This window comes from Zonotrichia leucophrys, chromosome Z, assembly GCF_028769735.1.
Source record: "Zonotrichia leucophrys gambelii isolate GWCS_2022_RI chromosome Z, RI_Zleu_2.0, whole genome shotgun sequence".
Lineage (NCBI taxonomy): Eukaryota > Metazoa > Chordata > Aves > Passeriformes > Passerellidae > Zonotrichia > Zonotrichia leucophrys.
This window is the reverse complement of record NC_088200.1, coordinates 73968146-73982623: the sequence shown is the minus strand read 5'-3', so window position 1 is coordinate 73982623 and position 14478 is coordinate 73968146. Positions and strand designations below refer to the sequence as shown.

Sequence of the window (14478 nt, the reverse complement as noted above, 5' to 3'; positions counted from 1 at the left end):
AGATTGAGCACACCAGGAAATGCCCTTCAGAGTGACTGTGATACACACTAGAGCAGGATGGCACTCAGAGGCATGGCCCCACTCCCTGCTGCTCTGCACTGGAAAGGCAAGAAGGGCAGAAACCACCAGTTTGGTGACTGCAGTGACTGCATCCCTCTTTCACTCACTTGCTTTTGTAGAGAGTGAGGGAAGCAATTAAGTTTCTCCCTGATGATTTTCATTTCTTCCTCCAGCCTCTTCTGCCTTGTCTTGATCCTAGTGTCAGCTATCTGAAGCTCTGCGTTCAGCTGTTCCTTCATGTTCTCTAAAAAACAAGTGAGAGGATGTTTCATGAGTGGAGTGCCTGCCACTCTTTCACTCACCTGGTTTTGTTGATCGCCCCTCTGCTGATCGAGATTCTCCTCTTGAATTCTTCCTATGTCTTCCTTGTTCATGTTCTTCACATCCATGATGGCACTCTGAGCTTCGGGCAGCTCTGCTTGCGGCTCTTCCTTGATCTTCTGTGCACACAAATGAAGGACAAGTGACTCTTGCTCAGGCTCAGTTTTTTTTTTTTTTTCTTGCAGCCTCAAAATCACATTTATTCAGCCACTTCTTTGTGCTTCCCTACCCACATCTGCTTCCATTGCAAACCTCCTGTCCCAGGGCTGATCTCTGCAGATTCCAAGGCTCTGTGCTTCCAGTGCCTGAGGGATTCCTGGCCTCCTCAGTCCCAAGAGTTCTGGTTTATGCCCTTCTTCCTGCCCTTCCCTCTGTGCCCTGGCCAGTCAGGCTTACCTGGCCATTCTCCTGTGGCTCTTCCACCTGCTGCCTGAGCTGCTCTTCCTGCTCTCGGGCTGGGAACAGCTCTCCCTGAGTCTGGCATGGCATCTCTGTTGAAGCAATCTGCTCCTGCTCTTTCTCTAGAAGCACCTGCACAGAAAGTAAGAGAAGATGGGTTTCAACTTCCCATAGAACCTTTGTGGGCCAAGACTCCAAGACTGCTGTGCTCACACGGTCCCAAAGCACTGTGCTGCTGCTCTGCTGGGTCATTCTCTGTTTGAGGGGAGGCACAGATTCCAAAGTGACCCTGGCCTGAGAATCAGGGGCCATCTGGGACTGAAGCTGCAACAGCCTCTCAGGCAGCTGACAGGGAAGGTGTGGCATTTCTCAAGGATCTGGTGAGGGCCTCCCTCTGCTTCTGCCATGTCCTGTTTGTCTTTCAGTAGTGATTGACACCCTGCCCTGTCCCACAGCTCCATCCTGGCTCTGCAGGTGGCTTCCTGGGTGAGCTCAGGCCTTGTCAGAGACATTTCTGGAGTTCACATTCGCTTCAGGCCTGCACCAGCATTCCTGCCTTTCTGACATCTACATTCTTGTTAGAAAACCTGGTCATTCAGAAGATGAGGATGCATGCAAAGTTCTCTGATGGATGTCACTGAGCCCCTATGGCCACCTCAGTATATGGAAGAGGACCACGGTGTTTCTTCTCCCTCTTTTGTCAACTGAGAATCCTGACCAGCAGTTACAGAGACTCTCCTAAGGCCCCATTAATGAATGTACTTACACAGCCCTGGGGATGCCAGTGAAGGAAACCATGTGTCATGTAATGCATGGCACGTACGACCAGAATCACCGAACACCACCTAAACCTGGAATTGTTCCACCTCTCTAGGACAGGCAGAAATTTAAAGAATTAACTGGGGAGTTCAGGGCAGAAGAGGCCAGAGGACTAAAACAACTCTGAGGGGAAAAATAATCTGGAACGGAAAACATCTCTGCCTGCTCAGAATTGATTGAGGGAACATGTCTCTAAACCCCTTCTGAGAGGGATGCTTTAGGTGACCTTTGCATCTCCCAATGCCTTGGACCAGAGCCAAGAAGATTCAATCACGTAAATGTAGCATAGATAGATAGATGGATGGATGGATGGATGGATGGATGGATGGATGGATGGATAGATAGATAGATAGACAGACAGACAGATAGAGAGATCTCATTACTGGAATCTCTCTTTAATGTCCTCTCTATTGCTACACACATCAAAACTTGATAGCCAATGCCCTGCTCAGCAGCAATCCTGAGATTGCTCTCCTGTAGCTTCAATAAAGCACACTCTTGGGGAATCTGGAGCATGTAGGTCCTTATGGAAAGGGGTCAGAGCCAGAGCATTGCACTGGGAACTGCACTATTTGTGCATCTGCGCTCAAGCAAGTTCTTGTCTTGGACTCAACCACACAGACGGTGCAAAAGTGGCTGGAATCAGAAATGCAGCCCAGCACCTTCCAGCTCCTGTGATCTCTGAGGAGCTTGTGGAATGCAAGGACATTGATCTTCTGCTTAATTCCCAAACACAACACACAGTGATTACCTGGGCAGCAAAAACGCATGGGCACTGCTAAGCTCAAAGTGATCAGAAAGGCACTACTGGCTGGACTAGAACCACAACAACTCCTTCTGCACCAAGGTCCCTGCACAACATGATGTGTTCTCATGCAAAAATACTGCATTCTCCAGAAGTGCTAATGTGGAATATAAAATTTAGGCATAGCCAGGTCCAGAGATCTACAAGGTCAGGAAATAATTACGAAAAACACAATGCTTGGGAGAAAAACAAAATGAATAGTACTCCTCCTCAAAGCAAACCAAAATATAGCGATTAAAACAAAGGGGGAAAAGTCACAACAAACATGGCTAAAATATTTGGATATACTGAGGAGATGCTGAAGGCCCCTAATGAGCCTCTCATTATCCAGACAAAAGCTCCCTCAGCACCTCATCACCGGGCTTGTGCTGCACTTCTTTGCCCACCTACCCTGTCCTTCTCTACACACACTGCAGCCCCTCCCAGCGACTTTCTGCTTCCCAGGGCCCACAGGTGCACACAGCACTCCAGCTGTGGCCACAGAGCTGGCCAGCACAGGGCCACGCTCACTGCCCTGCTCCTGCTGCCCCACTGCTGCTGACACAGCCCAACATGCCCTTGGCCTTCTTGGACAACTGGCCACACCCAGCCTCATCTTCAGCTGCTCAAGACCAGCAGAACCCCTGGGTCCTTTTCGCCCACACAGCTCACCAACTACAAAGTTGTCTATCTTCAGATACAGCTTCAGATACAGCTTTCACCATTTCAAGATAGCCTTCCCCTCTGGAGCAGCTCAAGACAGCAGTCAAGGACTTGCAGCTTCAGCCCCACTCCAGGCTCACATGCACTTTCCAAAGCAGCAGACTACATCACTAAATGCATCAACAGAAACTTGCCCCTTCTGCTTTTTGCCTCACAAGAAGGCTTCCCAACTGTGTGCATTACCTTTCTTGGGCCTCATAGGACAAGAACGGCCCCAACAGCTCCATGAACATAACAACCATCTCCTTGCAGCTTATCAAAAGACAAAAGACACCAGGCCCAAAAGAATATGTTGAAATGAAGAATAACTCAAGAAAACTGCAGACCAATACCACAACCCAAACACACCTTTCCAACAAGGGAAAACAAACAAAGCCCCGTGACCTCCAGCACTACCATGTGTGCCCTCAGCCACAGTGCGGCAGAAGCTCAGAGAGACAGACCTTTGCTGAGCCAAGAAGCCAGATGCTGTCCCAGAGGCACCAACCCTTTGCGGCCTCAACATCACAGGTCAAAGGCCAAGTTCTGCTGTCGCTACCTGAAGGAAATCCCTAGCTCCTGGCAGCACTCCAGCAATCAGCATCCTCAGCCAGCAACAGGAAGCGCTAGCTACTCTGAAACTTGCACCTCTGCCTTGCTCTAAAAGAGCGCCACACACAACTGGCACTTACGGGCTCATGATATCCAGGCTCTGGTGTGAGCACTGATGGAGTCTGGTACGTCGCCACCTCAATTTGCTCCTCTTGGGCTTCTTCTCCAGGAGCAGCGGGAGCCTGGGGAGAGATGGCTGTTGGTTCTGTCAGCTGTGGCAAGAGAGAAGCATGAGGGACAGGCCGTCACCTATCACTCAGAACCTCATTTCTTTAAAAATCTACCACCGCATCTTAGGAAAATTCAGAACATTTGATAGAAACACATGGATTCTAAATCCCACCCACCAAATTAATATGGGCCAATTGAAAATAATTCTAGATGTATATGAAGTTGATATTTCTCCCTAGTTGCTATCAGCAAGCAATGTTGTCTCTGTAAAATGCAGCTTTTAGTTCCTGAAAGCTCAGATTTGGAAGAGTAGGAGAGAGACTGCAATCCATTGCTATTGCTGCTGCAGACGTGGAAAACTCAAACTGGATCACAATCTCATTCAAGGTGTCAAAAGGACAGGAAACAATGTGCACAAGCGTCTTTGCTTGCTGGAAAGGGAGAAAACAAACAGGGCTTCCTCTTCCAGCAAATCAACTGTTGCAGAATGAGCCATTTGTCGGGGATGAGTCTTTTGTCAGGTGCAGGGAAAAACTTGGGACGCTCAATATGAGAATCAGCAATCTTCCATTATTGAAGAGAGCATCAGACATTTATACAGCAAGTAATAAGCTCATGAATATTCTGTAATTTACAGCGTCTATTGGCACACCACTACATCAGCTTTTCTCCATTCTTTAGATGTTACAACACTGTTTTTTCATGTCTTTTAAATTATTTCTTATCATGCTACAGCTAGGCCACAGGACAAGCTATCTTGCAGGTGCAGGACTTGGAAGTGGCCACGGCCTTGTATTTTTCAAATTCTTAGCTACTCTCCAAAAAAGCCAACTAGCCAGAAAACACAAGATGGAAGCATCACCCATTCCAAGGTCTAAAGCACTTACATTTAGTGAGGGCATGTTTGGTAGGGAAACAGCCATTGTGCTGAGCACTGTCATGTAGGGATTGATGGAAGTCTGCCTGAAGGTCCCTCATGAGCCTCCCATTGTCCAGACTAAAGCTTCCCCAGCACCTCCTCACTGGCCTTGTGCTGCACTCCCTTGCCCAGCTCCCCTGTCCTTCTCTGCACACACTGCAGCCCCTCTATGACTTTCTGCTTCCCAAGGGCCCACAAGTGCACACAGCACTCCAGCTGTGGCCGCAGTGCTGCCCAGCACAGGGCCACGCTCACTGCCCTGCTCCTGCTGCCCTGCTGCTGCTGCACCGGTGTCATGGTTTAGGCCTGGCACAAAGCCAGTGCCCCCATGAGAATACTCTCTCCCTGGTGTCTGCTGTGAGATATGACCAGAAATAAGCAAACAGACTCCTGCTTAGAAGCAAAGCAAACTTTACTAACTAAACTACAAGAAAAGAAGAAAAAAAAACCCATAAGGGAAAAAATTAAAAAACCTTAAAAAGCATTTTCCTCTTTCCTCATGCCATATTTCCCAAGGCAATACATTCCTCCAAATCACCAACTCTTTGTCTGGCACAACCCTTTAGAATACTCAATCTTCAGTTGCTGAAGAGGAGAGGAGTCCTTCTTGCACCATAGGCACCTCCTGGAAACACGTTGAAACCTCATGTGCTTCCATGTCACTCAGCACTGCCCGGAAAGTCCTTTGCCATCGGGACACCTTCCTCCCATGCCCAGTGCTCTCACCACTGCTCATGGATCAGAGCTGCTTCTAGGTTTGCCTTGCCTCCTACCAAACAAGGCACAGTCTCTCCTTTGAGACATCTGTCCCCCCAAATTTTCCACCCCCTGGGGATGAGGGGTACCCACACTGAACCCTCCTGGTTCTGAGGCACTGCCTCCCCCTAAATACAGTCTCTGTGTCACAGGAAACAAAACTGGTTAAGTCTATGGCCACACAAGAAAAGTCCAGCCAGAAGGCCACTTTGTCATCTCTCCCCAACTCAAGAGTCGTCTGCACTTCCCTCGTGGTCCACCCCTTTTATCTCATCCCTTATCTCTCTTCTTACTTAGCTCCAGGAGGATCAGCATTTTTAAGGTCTCAATCATGCAGGAAATGGGTTAAAAATTTCAGTCTCTGCCTGTCCCAGAGCACTGGAACTCCCATGCTGCCCTGCCTGGCACCTTCTCGCCGCACCGCCCCCCACTTCTCCTCCTGGGCCAGCGCCGCTATCAAATTCAGACGCTGGCTCTGCCTCTCTCTCTTCCCAGGGGAAGGGGGAGGGGGGGTGGCTGCCCGATGTCTCTTGGTGCTCCTGCACCCTTCCATCCTTACGCTGGGCCTACTTCATGGCTGCGTGGCTTTTCCACCTCCCCCTGCACAGCCAGCACCTGGGACAGGGGGAGAGATCCAAAACCTAACCCAATGGAAGTCCAAAGAGAGCTTACCAGGGGTGCAGCTCTGGTTTTTAACCCCTGTGTTTTCTCAGAGGCGGATCTACTTGTCAGTGGTCAAACCAAATGCCAATTTTAAAATCTGAGCATCCCTTGGACACCTGATGGTAGTGACCACAGCGTCCCAGAAATCTCATTTCCGGTCCAACCACCAAAACAGGCCACCATGCTCGTGGCCTTTTTGGCCCCCTGGCTCACGCCGGCTCTTGTTCAAGTGATCTTGTATGGCACCCCTAGGGCATTTGGACCCATGCAGTTCCCCTGCCACAGAATGGCCTGTTTGAGTTCAAATACAGCATCCACCATTTCCAGATGTTCCTCTTCTCAAAAACACAAGAAAGCAGTCAAGGACTCGCAGCTTCACCCCCACTCCAGGCTCCAAGGCTCTTGCCAAAGCAGCAGACTTCATCACTAAATGCATCAACAGAAACTTGCCCCTCCTGCTTTTGGCCTCACAAGAAGGCTTCCCAACTGCGTGCATCCTTTCTTTGGCCACACAGGACAAGAATGGCTCCCCACAGCTTCATGCACAACCATCATCCTGCAGCTTATCAAAAGACGAAAGACACCAGGCCCAAAAGAATTTGTTGAACTGAAAAATAACTCAAGAAAACTGCAGACCAATTTCACAAGCCAAACACACCTTTCCAAAAAGGAAAAACAAAGAAACAAAGGCCCGTGACATCCAGCACTACCACGTGGGCCGTCGGCCACAGCGCTGAAGAAGCCCAGAGACAGAGCTTCCCTGAGTCAAGAAGCCAGATGCTCTCCCAGAGGCACAAGCACTTTGAACTCTTAACATCACAGGTCAAAGACCAAGTTCTGCTGTCTCTGCCTGCAGGAAATCCCTAGCTGCTGGCAGCACTCCAGCACTCAGCATCCTCAGCCAGCAACAGCAAGCGCTGGCTGCTCTGAAACTTGCACCTCTGCCTTGCTCTAAAGACAGCATCACACACAACTGGCACTTACCGGCTCAGGATATCCAGGCTCTGGTGTGAGCACTGATGGAGTCTGGCGCTTTGCCACCTCAAATTGCTCCTCTTGGGCTTCTTCTCCAGGAGCAGCGGGAGCCAGGGGAGAGATGGCTGTTGATTCTGTCAGCTGTGGCTGGAGAGAAGCATGAGGGACAAGTTATCACCTATCACTCAGAAGCTCATTTCTTTTCAGATCTACCACCACATTTGACCTAAGAACATTTGTTCTTAGGACAAATCAGACCATTTTGTAGCCGCACAGGGATTCTAAGTCCCACTGACAAAATTAATATGGGCCAATTATACAGAATTCCAGATGGATATGAAATTGATATTTCTCCCTAGCTGCTATCAGCAAGCAATGTTGTCTCTGTAAAATGCAGCTTTTAGTTCCTGAAAGCTCAGATTTGGAAGAGTAGGAAAGAGACTGCAATCTATTGCTATTGCTACTGCAGACGTGGAAAACTCAAACTGGATCACTATCTCATTCAAGGTGTCAAAAAGACAGGAAACAATGTGCACAAGCGTCTTTGCTTGCTGGAAAGGGAGAAAACAAACAGGGCTTCCTCTTCTAGCAAACCAACTGTTGCAGAATGAGCCATTTGTCGGGGATGAGTCTTTTGTCAGGTGCAGGGAAAAACTTGGGACGCTCAATATGAGAATCAGCAATCTTCCTTTATTGAAGAGAGCATCAGACATTTATACAGCAAGTAATAAGCTCATGAATATTCTGTAATTTACAGCGTCTATTGGCACACCACTACATCAGCTTTTCTCCATTCTTTAGATGTTACAACACTGTTTTTTCATGTCTTTTAAATTATTTCTTATCATGCTACAGCTAGGCCACAGGACAAGCTATCTTGCAGGTGCAGGACTTGGAAGTGGCCACGGCCTTGTATTTTTCAAATTCTTAGCTACTCTCCAAAAAAGCCAACTAGCCAGAAAACACAAGATGGAAGTATCACCCATTCCCGTGTCTAAAGCACTTGGATTTAGTGAGGGCATGTTTGGTAGGGAAACAGCCCTTGTGCTGAGCACTGTCATGTAGGGATTGATGGAAGTCTGCCTGAAGGTCCCTCATGAGCCTCCCATTGTCCAGACTAAAGCTTCCCCAGCACCTCCTCACTGGCCTTGTGCTGCACTCCCTTGCCCAGCTCCCCTGTCCTTCCCTGCACACACTGCAGCCCCTCCATGACTTTCTGCTTCCCAGGGGCCCACAAGTGCACACAGCACTTGCAGAGATGAACGTATGTGGCCCGAAGTTCAGAATCCGACTAGCTGAGGGCGAAAGGCCGACGCCCCTCTGCAATTCCTGGCCAGCACCCTTCCGGCGTCTGATGGCCTCGGGCTGTGCTGGCTGCGGACTGGCGTACCTCGCTGGTATAGGAGAGGAACGGAACTGACCATTTCCCGGGGGTTAAACATCGGTTTATTGACGGTGATGCCGCATTCAAAACACCGGGAAACCATCCGGGAAAAAGTTTTTTTCAAAGGGGGTGAAAACAGGATTATAAAGCAAGGGGGTGGGTACAGACAGAGCCAATCAGGAAAGGTGAGGGGATGAACCTCACAGAACTGACACTCCATGGAGACCAATAATCAAAAGGTAAAGGAGGTGTCCTGGGACCCCAGCCAACCACCATCTCTAGAGAGGAGAAGGTTCTCGAAACCTGGGAGGAGGAAGGGAGTGATTGACTGGAACGGGAGGAAACAACTTTCACTTATAAGGGAAACCAGGGGAGAAGCAATTATATATCGGCAACTATGAATAGCAGTTGCTATAGCAACTTAGCTGACAGGCTAGCAGTGGCGGGAAAAACTGGGAGAACGAAACCATTTTACACATAATAGGGGAGAACAATACATAAATTGGGGGAATAACACAAGAAACTTAACAACACACTACCACATCTCCCCGTTTTTTACCAAATAAAAATTAAAATGAAGAGAAAAGTCCAAATTAAGCTTAGAATGCAGGAACTCGCAGCTGGTCATGACGAGTGTCTTTGTCTTCTGAACATTGCAAGGGACAGTGGCACTCGGCGCAGTCAGTTTTCTCCGGACTAGCTTGCAAATTAGGAGGATGAAAATCAAAAGCGAGTTGGGGAAATGTACTAAAAGACAAAAGGTGAACAGTTAAACGCAAATTACTTAAACAGATGGTTCTGCCCCAGATAATAAATCCAGTTCGGGAGAAGAAGAAGAAATGGGGGAGGGAGGTTGGGATTAATAAACCAGAAGTAGTTCAGTGACGAGAGGGGTAGGAGCAGCAGTCTCAGCATTGGGGAGGAAGTAAACATCTGAGGAAACTGATGGTGTTTGGGAGGGTTTTCTCCGTCACCGCGAGCACGCCTGAACCTGTGACTCAGCTTCCTTCTGCATCCTCTGCTTCGGGATGAGGTGCCTGACTCATTTGGATGGTCTTTTTCCTCTGTCTTCTTCTTATCTTGCTTCTGCCTCCATTCCATGTAGTCTTGGCGCATGGGACACTGAGGCATCCAATGCCCCACCTTGCCACAGAGATGGCAGGGATGGGTTGCTGATGTCCTCCTGCCGGACTCAGAAGTAGAAGGACCGGCCACGGGGGAAGCTTCAGCCTCTATGAAATCTTGCTCGGGGCATTCAGCAAAATGCACAGATGTTCTCTTAGGCCTTGGGGCCAGGGAGACTTGACGCACTACGACATCTATCATGGCTTCTACTGTGGGCCTAGGACTTTGAGGGAGAGTTTTTATAGCCTTGCGGCAGTCAGCGTTGGCATTGCTATAAGCCATCTGCTCAAGCATTTTTTCCCTGTCATCCTCTCCGAACGCTTGCGCTTCCACATATCTGTATAGGCGTTCGATAAATTCCATGTATGGCTCTTGCGCTCCTTGCAAAACCTCAGCATCTTCCCATTGGGAGGTAACTACCTCTAACTTAAAGAAGGCCCGCTCAGCTGCTCGGGCCGTCTCTACTAGCTGGGATGGGAATAAGGCTTTAGCTTGATTTGCCCCTTCAGCCCACTGTCCTTCACCCAAAAGATGTTCTTGGGTAATTAACTGACCATCTGCATCATGGGACAGTGTAAGGTTCCCCAAAAACTTGGGAGTACTTCCACTATTTCCCTCCTCCATTCCCTCACCCAGACTCTAAATTCCATGGGTCTGAGCAGGCTAGAGAAGAGGGACCTTAAATCCGTCGGTACCAAATCTCCCTGAGCAAGGGTATTGTGTAGCAAACCCCGGAAGAATTCTGACTCCCGGGAGTAATCTTTCTGAGCTTTGCACAGTTCGTTTATTCGGACCTGTGCATTCCCCCTTTCCCTTAGATGGTATGTTACTGGAGCGGCTTCTAATAGGGGAGCTTGCTCCTGTTTCCGGCTTCCCCCCCCCCTCTCCTCTGAACACAAAGCGTGAGAGCTGGGGGGGGTGGCATGGGAACCGAAACTAGAGGAGGTTGAGGCGGGGTTTGGAGCTGACGTAAGGCAAGGGAGTGGGCGCGGCAAACTACCCTTCTCCGCCCCCCGGACGGCGTTAGGAGGCGGAGGGAAAAACGAAACTGGAGCGGGAGGGAAGGGAGTGGGGGGCTGAACCGGGGGAGGGGTTTGAGGAGGAGCTGAAGGTGGGGCGGAGTGCTGAGGAGTGAGCGGGACGGAGGGAGGGTATGAGAGAGGAGTAACTGGGCAAGGGGTGTGATCAGGGTGAAGGAAGGGGTTGGTGCTTGGGAGGAACGGGTTAGCGGAAGAAGAAGGAGCTCTGGCGGCAGAGACCGCGTGGTCCCCGCCATCTTGGACAGTAAAGGGGCTACTTTGTGGAATTTCATTACTAAGTGGAACAAACTTAGGGGTTGAAACTGGGGACTTGGGAACTGGGGTAGAAGGGGAGGATGGAGGAACTTGGGCAGGGCTCCTGGGAAGGGGAGGCTGAGCAGGTCGAGAGGGAGCAGGGGCAGAATGGTTTCCCTGCTTTTTGTTGGCCTTTAAAACCCCTTTCGAGGGCTCCTGCCTGTGTGAAGAGGGAGAGGGCTGGGGGGTAAGGATGCGGGAACTGGGAGAACTAGGGAACAAACAAGAAGAAGAAAGATCGTTTCTTGAACTCCCGGCTGGGCGCAGCGAAGTTAATACTTTGCTTGCCCAGTATGCCACGTTAGACAACCGGGGTTCCCCAGCGTTAACCTGTTGGTCTAATTTGGCCACAACGGCTGCCCAAAAGCGCGGCTGTTTCGCAACTTCTGGGGAAACTTCAGGGAAATGTGAAAATACCCATCTAATCAACACTATCAACTCTTTCTTGGGGGCAGTAAAACCTCTTCCAAGTAATAAACCCTTAACTACAAAAAAAACTCCTTTTTGGGTTTTGCTCTGACCCACACCCATGATCGTGGGGGGTGTAGCGACCCCACCACGGCAAACCGCGCAGAAAAGCCGCCCCGCGCTGAATGAGGCCGCCGCAACCAGTCAGCGCCGCGCCGAGAGCCCCGCTACTGAGCCTGGCGCCACCGTGCCGGGGCACCGCGAGCGCGAAAGGCGGCAGACGGCAGTCCCCCTCGTAGAGCTCCCAGGGAAAATTAAAAGGGCAGGGGAGGAACCGAGTCCGGGGTTCACCTAATCAAACAGCGTTGCAGACGAAAAGTTCAGGCGGATTAGTCCACTGACACCGGAGGAAGTCTGACGGCTAGTAGATTTAAAGTCCAGTCCGCTGTGTTCTCCTGTGGGTCATTGGGTAAAGCCCCCGCGTGGGCGCCATCTGCAGAGATGAACGTATGTGGCCCGAAGCTCAGAATCCGACTAGCTGAGGGCGAAAGGCCGACGCCCCTCTGCAATTCCTGGCCAGCACCCTTCCGGCGTCTGATGGCCTCGGGCTGTGCTGGCTGCGGACTGGCGTACCTCGCTGGTATAGGAGAGGAACGGAACTGACCATTTCCCGGGGGTTAAACATCGGTTTATTGACGGTGATGCCGCATTCAAAACACCGGGAAACCATCCGGGAAAAAGTTTTTTTCAAAGGGGGTGAAAACAGGATTATAAAGCAAGGGGGTGGGTACAGACAGAGCCAATCAGGAAAGGTGAGGGGATGAACTTCACAGAACTGACACTCCATGGAGACCAATAATCAAAAGGTAAAGGAGGTGTCCTGGGACCCCAGCCAACCACCATCTCTAGAGAGGAGAAGGTTCTCGAAACCTGGGAGGAGGAAGGGAGTGATTGACTGGAACGGGAGGAAACAACTTTCACTTATAAGGGAAACCAGGGGAGAAGCAATTATATATCGGCAACTATGAATAGCAGTTGCTATAGCAACTTAGCTGACAGGCTAGCAGTGGCGGGAAAAACTGGGAGAACGAAACCATTTTACACATAATAGGGGAGAACAATACATAAATTGGGGAATAACACAAGAAACTTAACAACACACAACCACAAGCACTCCAGCTGTGGCCACAGAGCTGCCCAGAACAGGGCCACGCTCACTGCCCTGCTCCTGCTGCCCCACTGCCTCTGACACAGCCCACCGTGCCCTTGGCCTTCTTGCCCATCTGGCCACACTCAGCCTCATCTTCAGCTGCTCAAGACCGGCAGAACCCCTGAATCTTTTTCGCCCATGCAGCTCCCCAACTACAAAGTTGCCTATTTGACTTCAGGTACAGCCTTCACCATTTCAAGATGGCCTTCCCCTTCAGAGCACCACAAGACAGCAGTCAAGGATTTGCAGTTTAAGCCCCACTCCAGGCTCACATGCACTTTCCAAAGCAGCAGACTACATCACAAAATGCATCAAAAGAAACTTGCCCCTCCTGCTTTTGGCCTCACAAGAAGGCTTCCCAAATGCGTGCATCCTTTCTTTGGCCACACAGGACGAGAATGGCTCCCCACAGCTTCATGCACAACCATCATCTTGCAGCTTATCAAAAGACGAAAGACACCAGGCCCAAAAGAATTTGTTGAATAGAAGAATAACTCAAGAAAACTGCAGACCAGTTTCACAAGCTAACCGCACCTTTCCAACAAGGGAAAACAAAGAAAGCCCTGTGACTTCCAGCACTACCATGTGTGCCGTCAGCCACAACGCTGCAAAAGCTCAGAGAGAGAGCTTCCCAGAGCCAAGCAGCCAGATGCTCTCCCAGAGGCACCAGCCCTTTGGACTCTCAACATCACAAGTAAAAGGCCAACTTCTGCTGAATCTGCCTGAAGGAAATCCCTAGCTCCTGGCAGTACTCCGGCACTCAGCACCTTCAGCCAGCAAGAGGAAGCGCTGGCTGCTCTGAAACTTGCACCTCTGCCTTGCTCTAAAGAAGCACCACACACAACTGGCACTTACGGGCTCAGGATATCCAGGCTCTGGTGTGAGCACTGATGGAGTCTGGCGCTTCGCCACCTCAATTTGCTCCTCTTGGGCTTCTTCTCCAGGAGCAGTGGGAGCCAGGGGAGAGACGGCTGTTGGTTCTGTCAGCTGTGGCAAGAGACAAGCATGAGGGACAAGTTATCACCTATCACTCAGAAGATCATTTCTTTTCAGATGTGCCACCACATGTTCTTAGGACAAATCAGACCATTCTGTAGCCGCACTGGGATTCTAAGTCCCACTGGCCAAATTAGTATGGGCCAATTATACAGAATTCCAGATGGATATGAAATTGATATTTCTCCCTAGCTGCTATCAGCAAGCAATGTTGTCTCTGTAAAATGCAGCTTTTAGTTCCTAAATACTCAGAATTGGAAGAGTAGGAAAGAGACAGTAATCCATTGCTATTGCTGCTCCAGACATGGAATACTCAAACTGGATTACAATCTCTTTAAAGTGTTGCGACAGGGAAGGAAACGTTGTGCAGAAGCATCTTGGCTTCCTGGAATATGAGAAAATGATCAGAGCTTCCTCTCCTAGCAAACCAACTAGCCAGCAAGCCACAAGATGGAAGTGCCGCCCACTGCCATGTCTAAAGCACTTGGATTCTGTGAGGGCATGTTTGGTAGGGAAACAGCAATTGTGCTGCACACTGTCATGTAGGGATTGATGGAAATCTGCCTGGAGGTCCCTCGTGTGCCTCCCATTGTCCAGACTAAAGCTCCTTCAGCAACTCCTCACTGGCCTTGTGCTGCACTCCCTTGCACAGCTCCCCTGTCCTTCTGAGCTCACATTGCAGCCACTCCATGACTTTCTGCTTCCCAGGGGCCCACAAGTGCACACAGCACTCCAGCTGTGGCTGCAGCGTTGCCCACCACAGGGCCACGCTCACTGCCCAGCTCCTGCTGCCCCACTGCTGCTGACACAGCCCACCATGCCCTTGGCCTTCTTGCCCAT

At 50.2% G+C, this 14478-nt stretch overlaps 1 protein-coding gene across 1 annotated transcript in view; it reads right to left on the bottom strand.

Annotated features, from left to right (window-relative positions):
• Positions 1-14478, bottom strand: part of LOC135460133 (serine/threonine-protein kinase PAK 3-like) — a 58871-nt gene extending 44393 nt beyond the window's left edge. Inside the window, exons 1-6 of the mRNA XM_064736804.1 lie at positions 14455-14478; positions 13498-13629; positions 7191-7328; positions 3778-3909; positions 778-912; positions 168-500 (exon numbers count right to left, since the gene is read on the bottom strand). Of these exons, the coding sequence (XP_064592874.1) occupies positions 168-500; positions 778-912; positions 3778-3909; positions 7191-7328; positions 13498-13629; positions 14455-14478 (894 nt within the window). The remainder of the gene's footprint in view (positions 1-167; positions 501-777; positions 913-3777; positions 3910-7190; positions 7329-13497; positions 13630-14454) is intronic.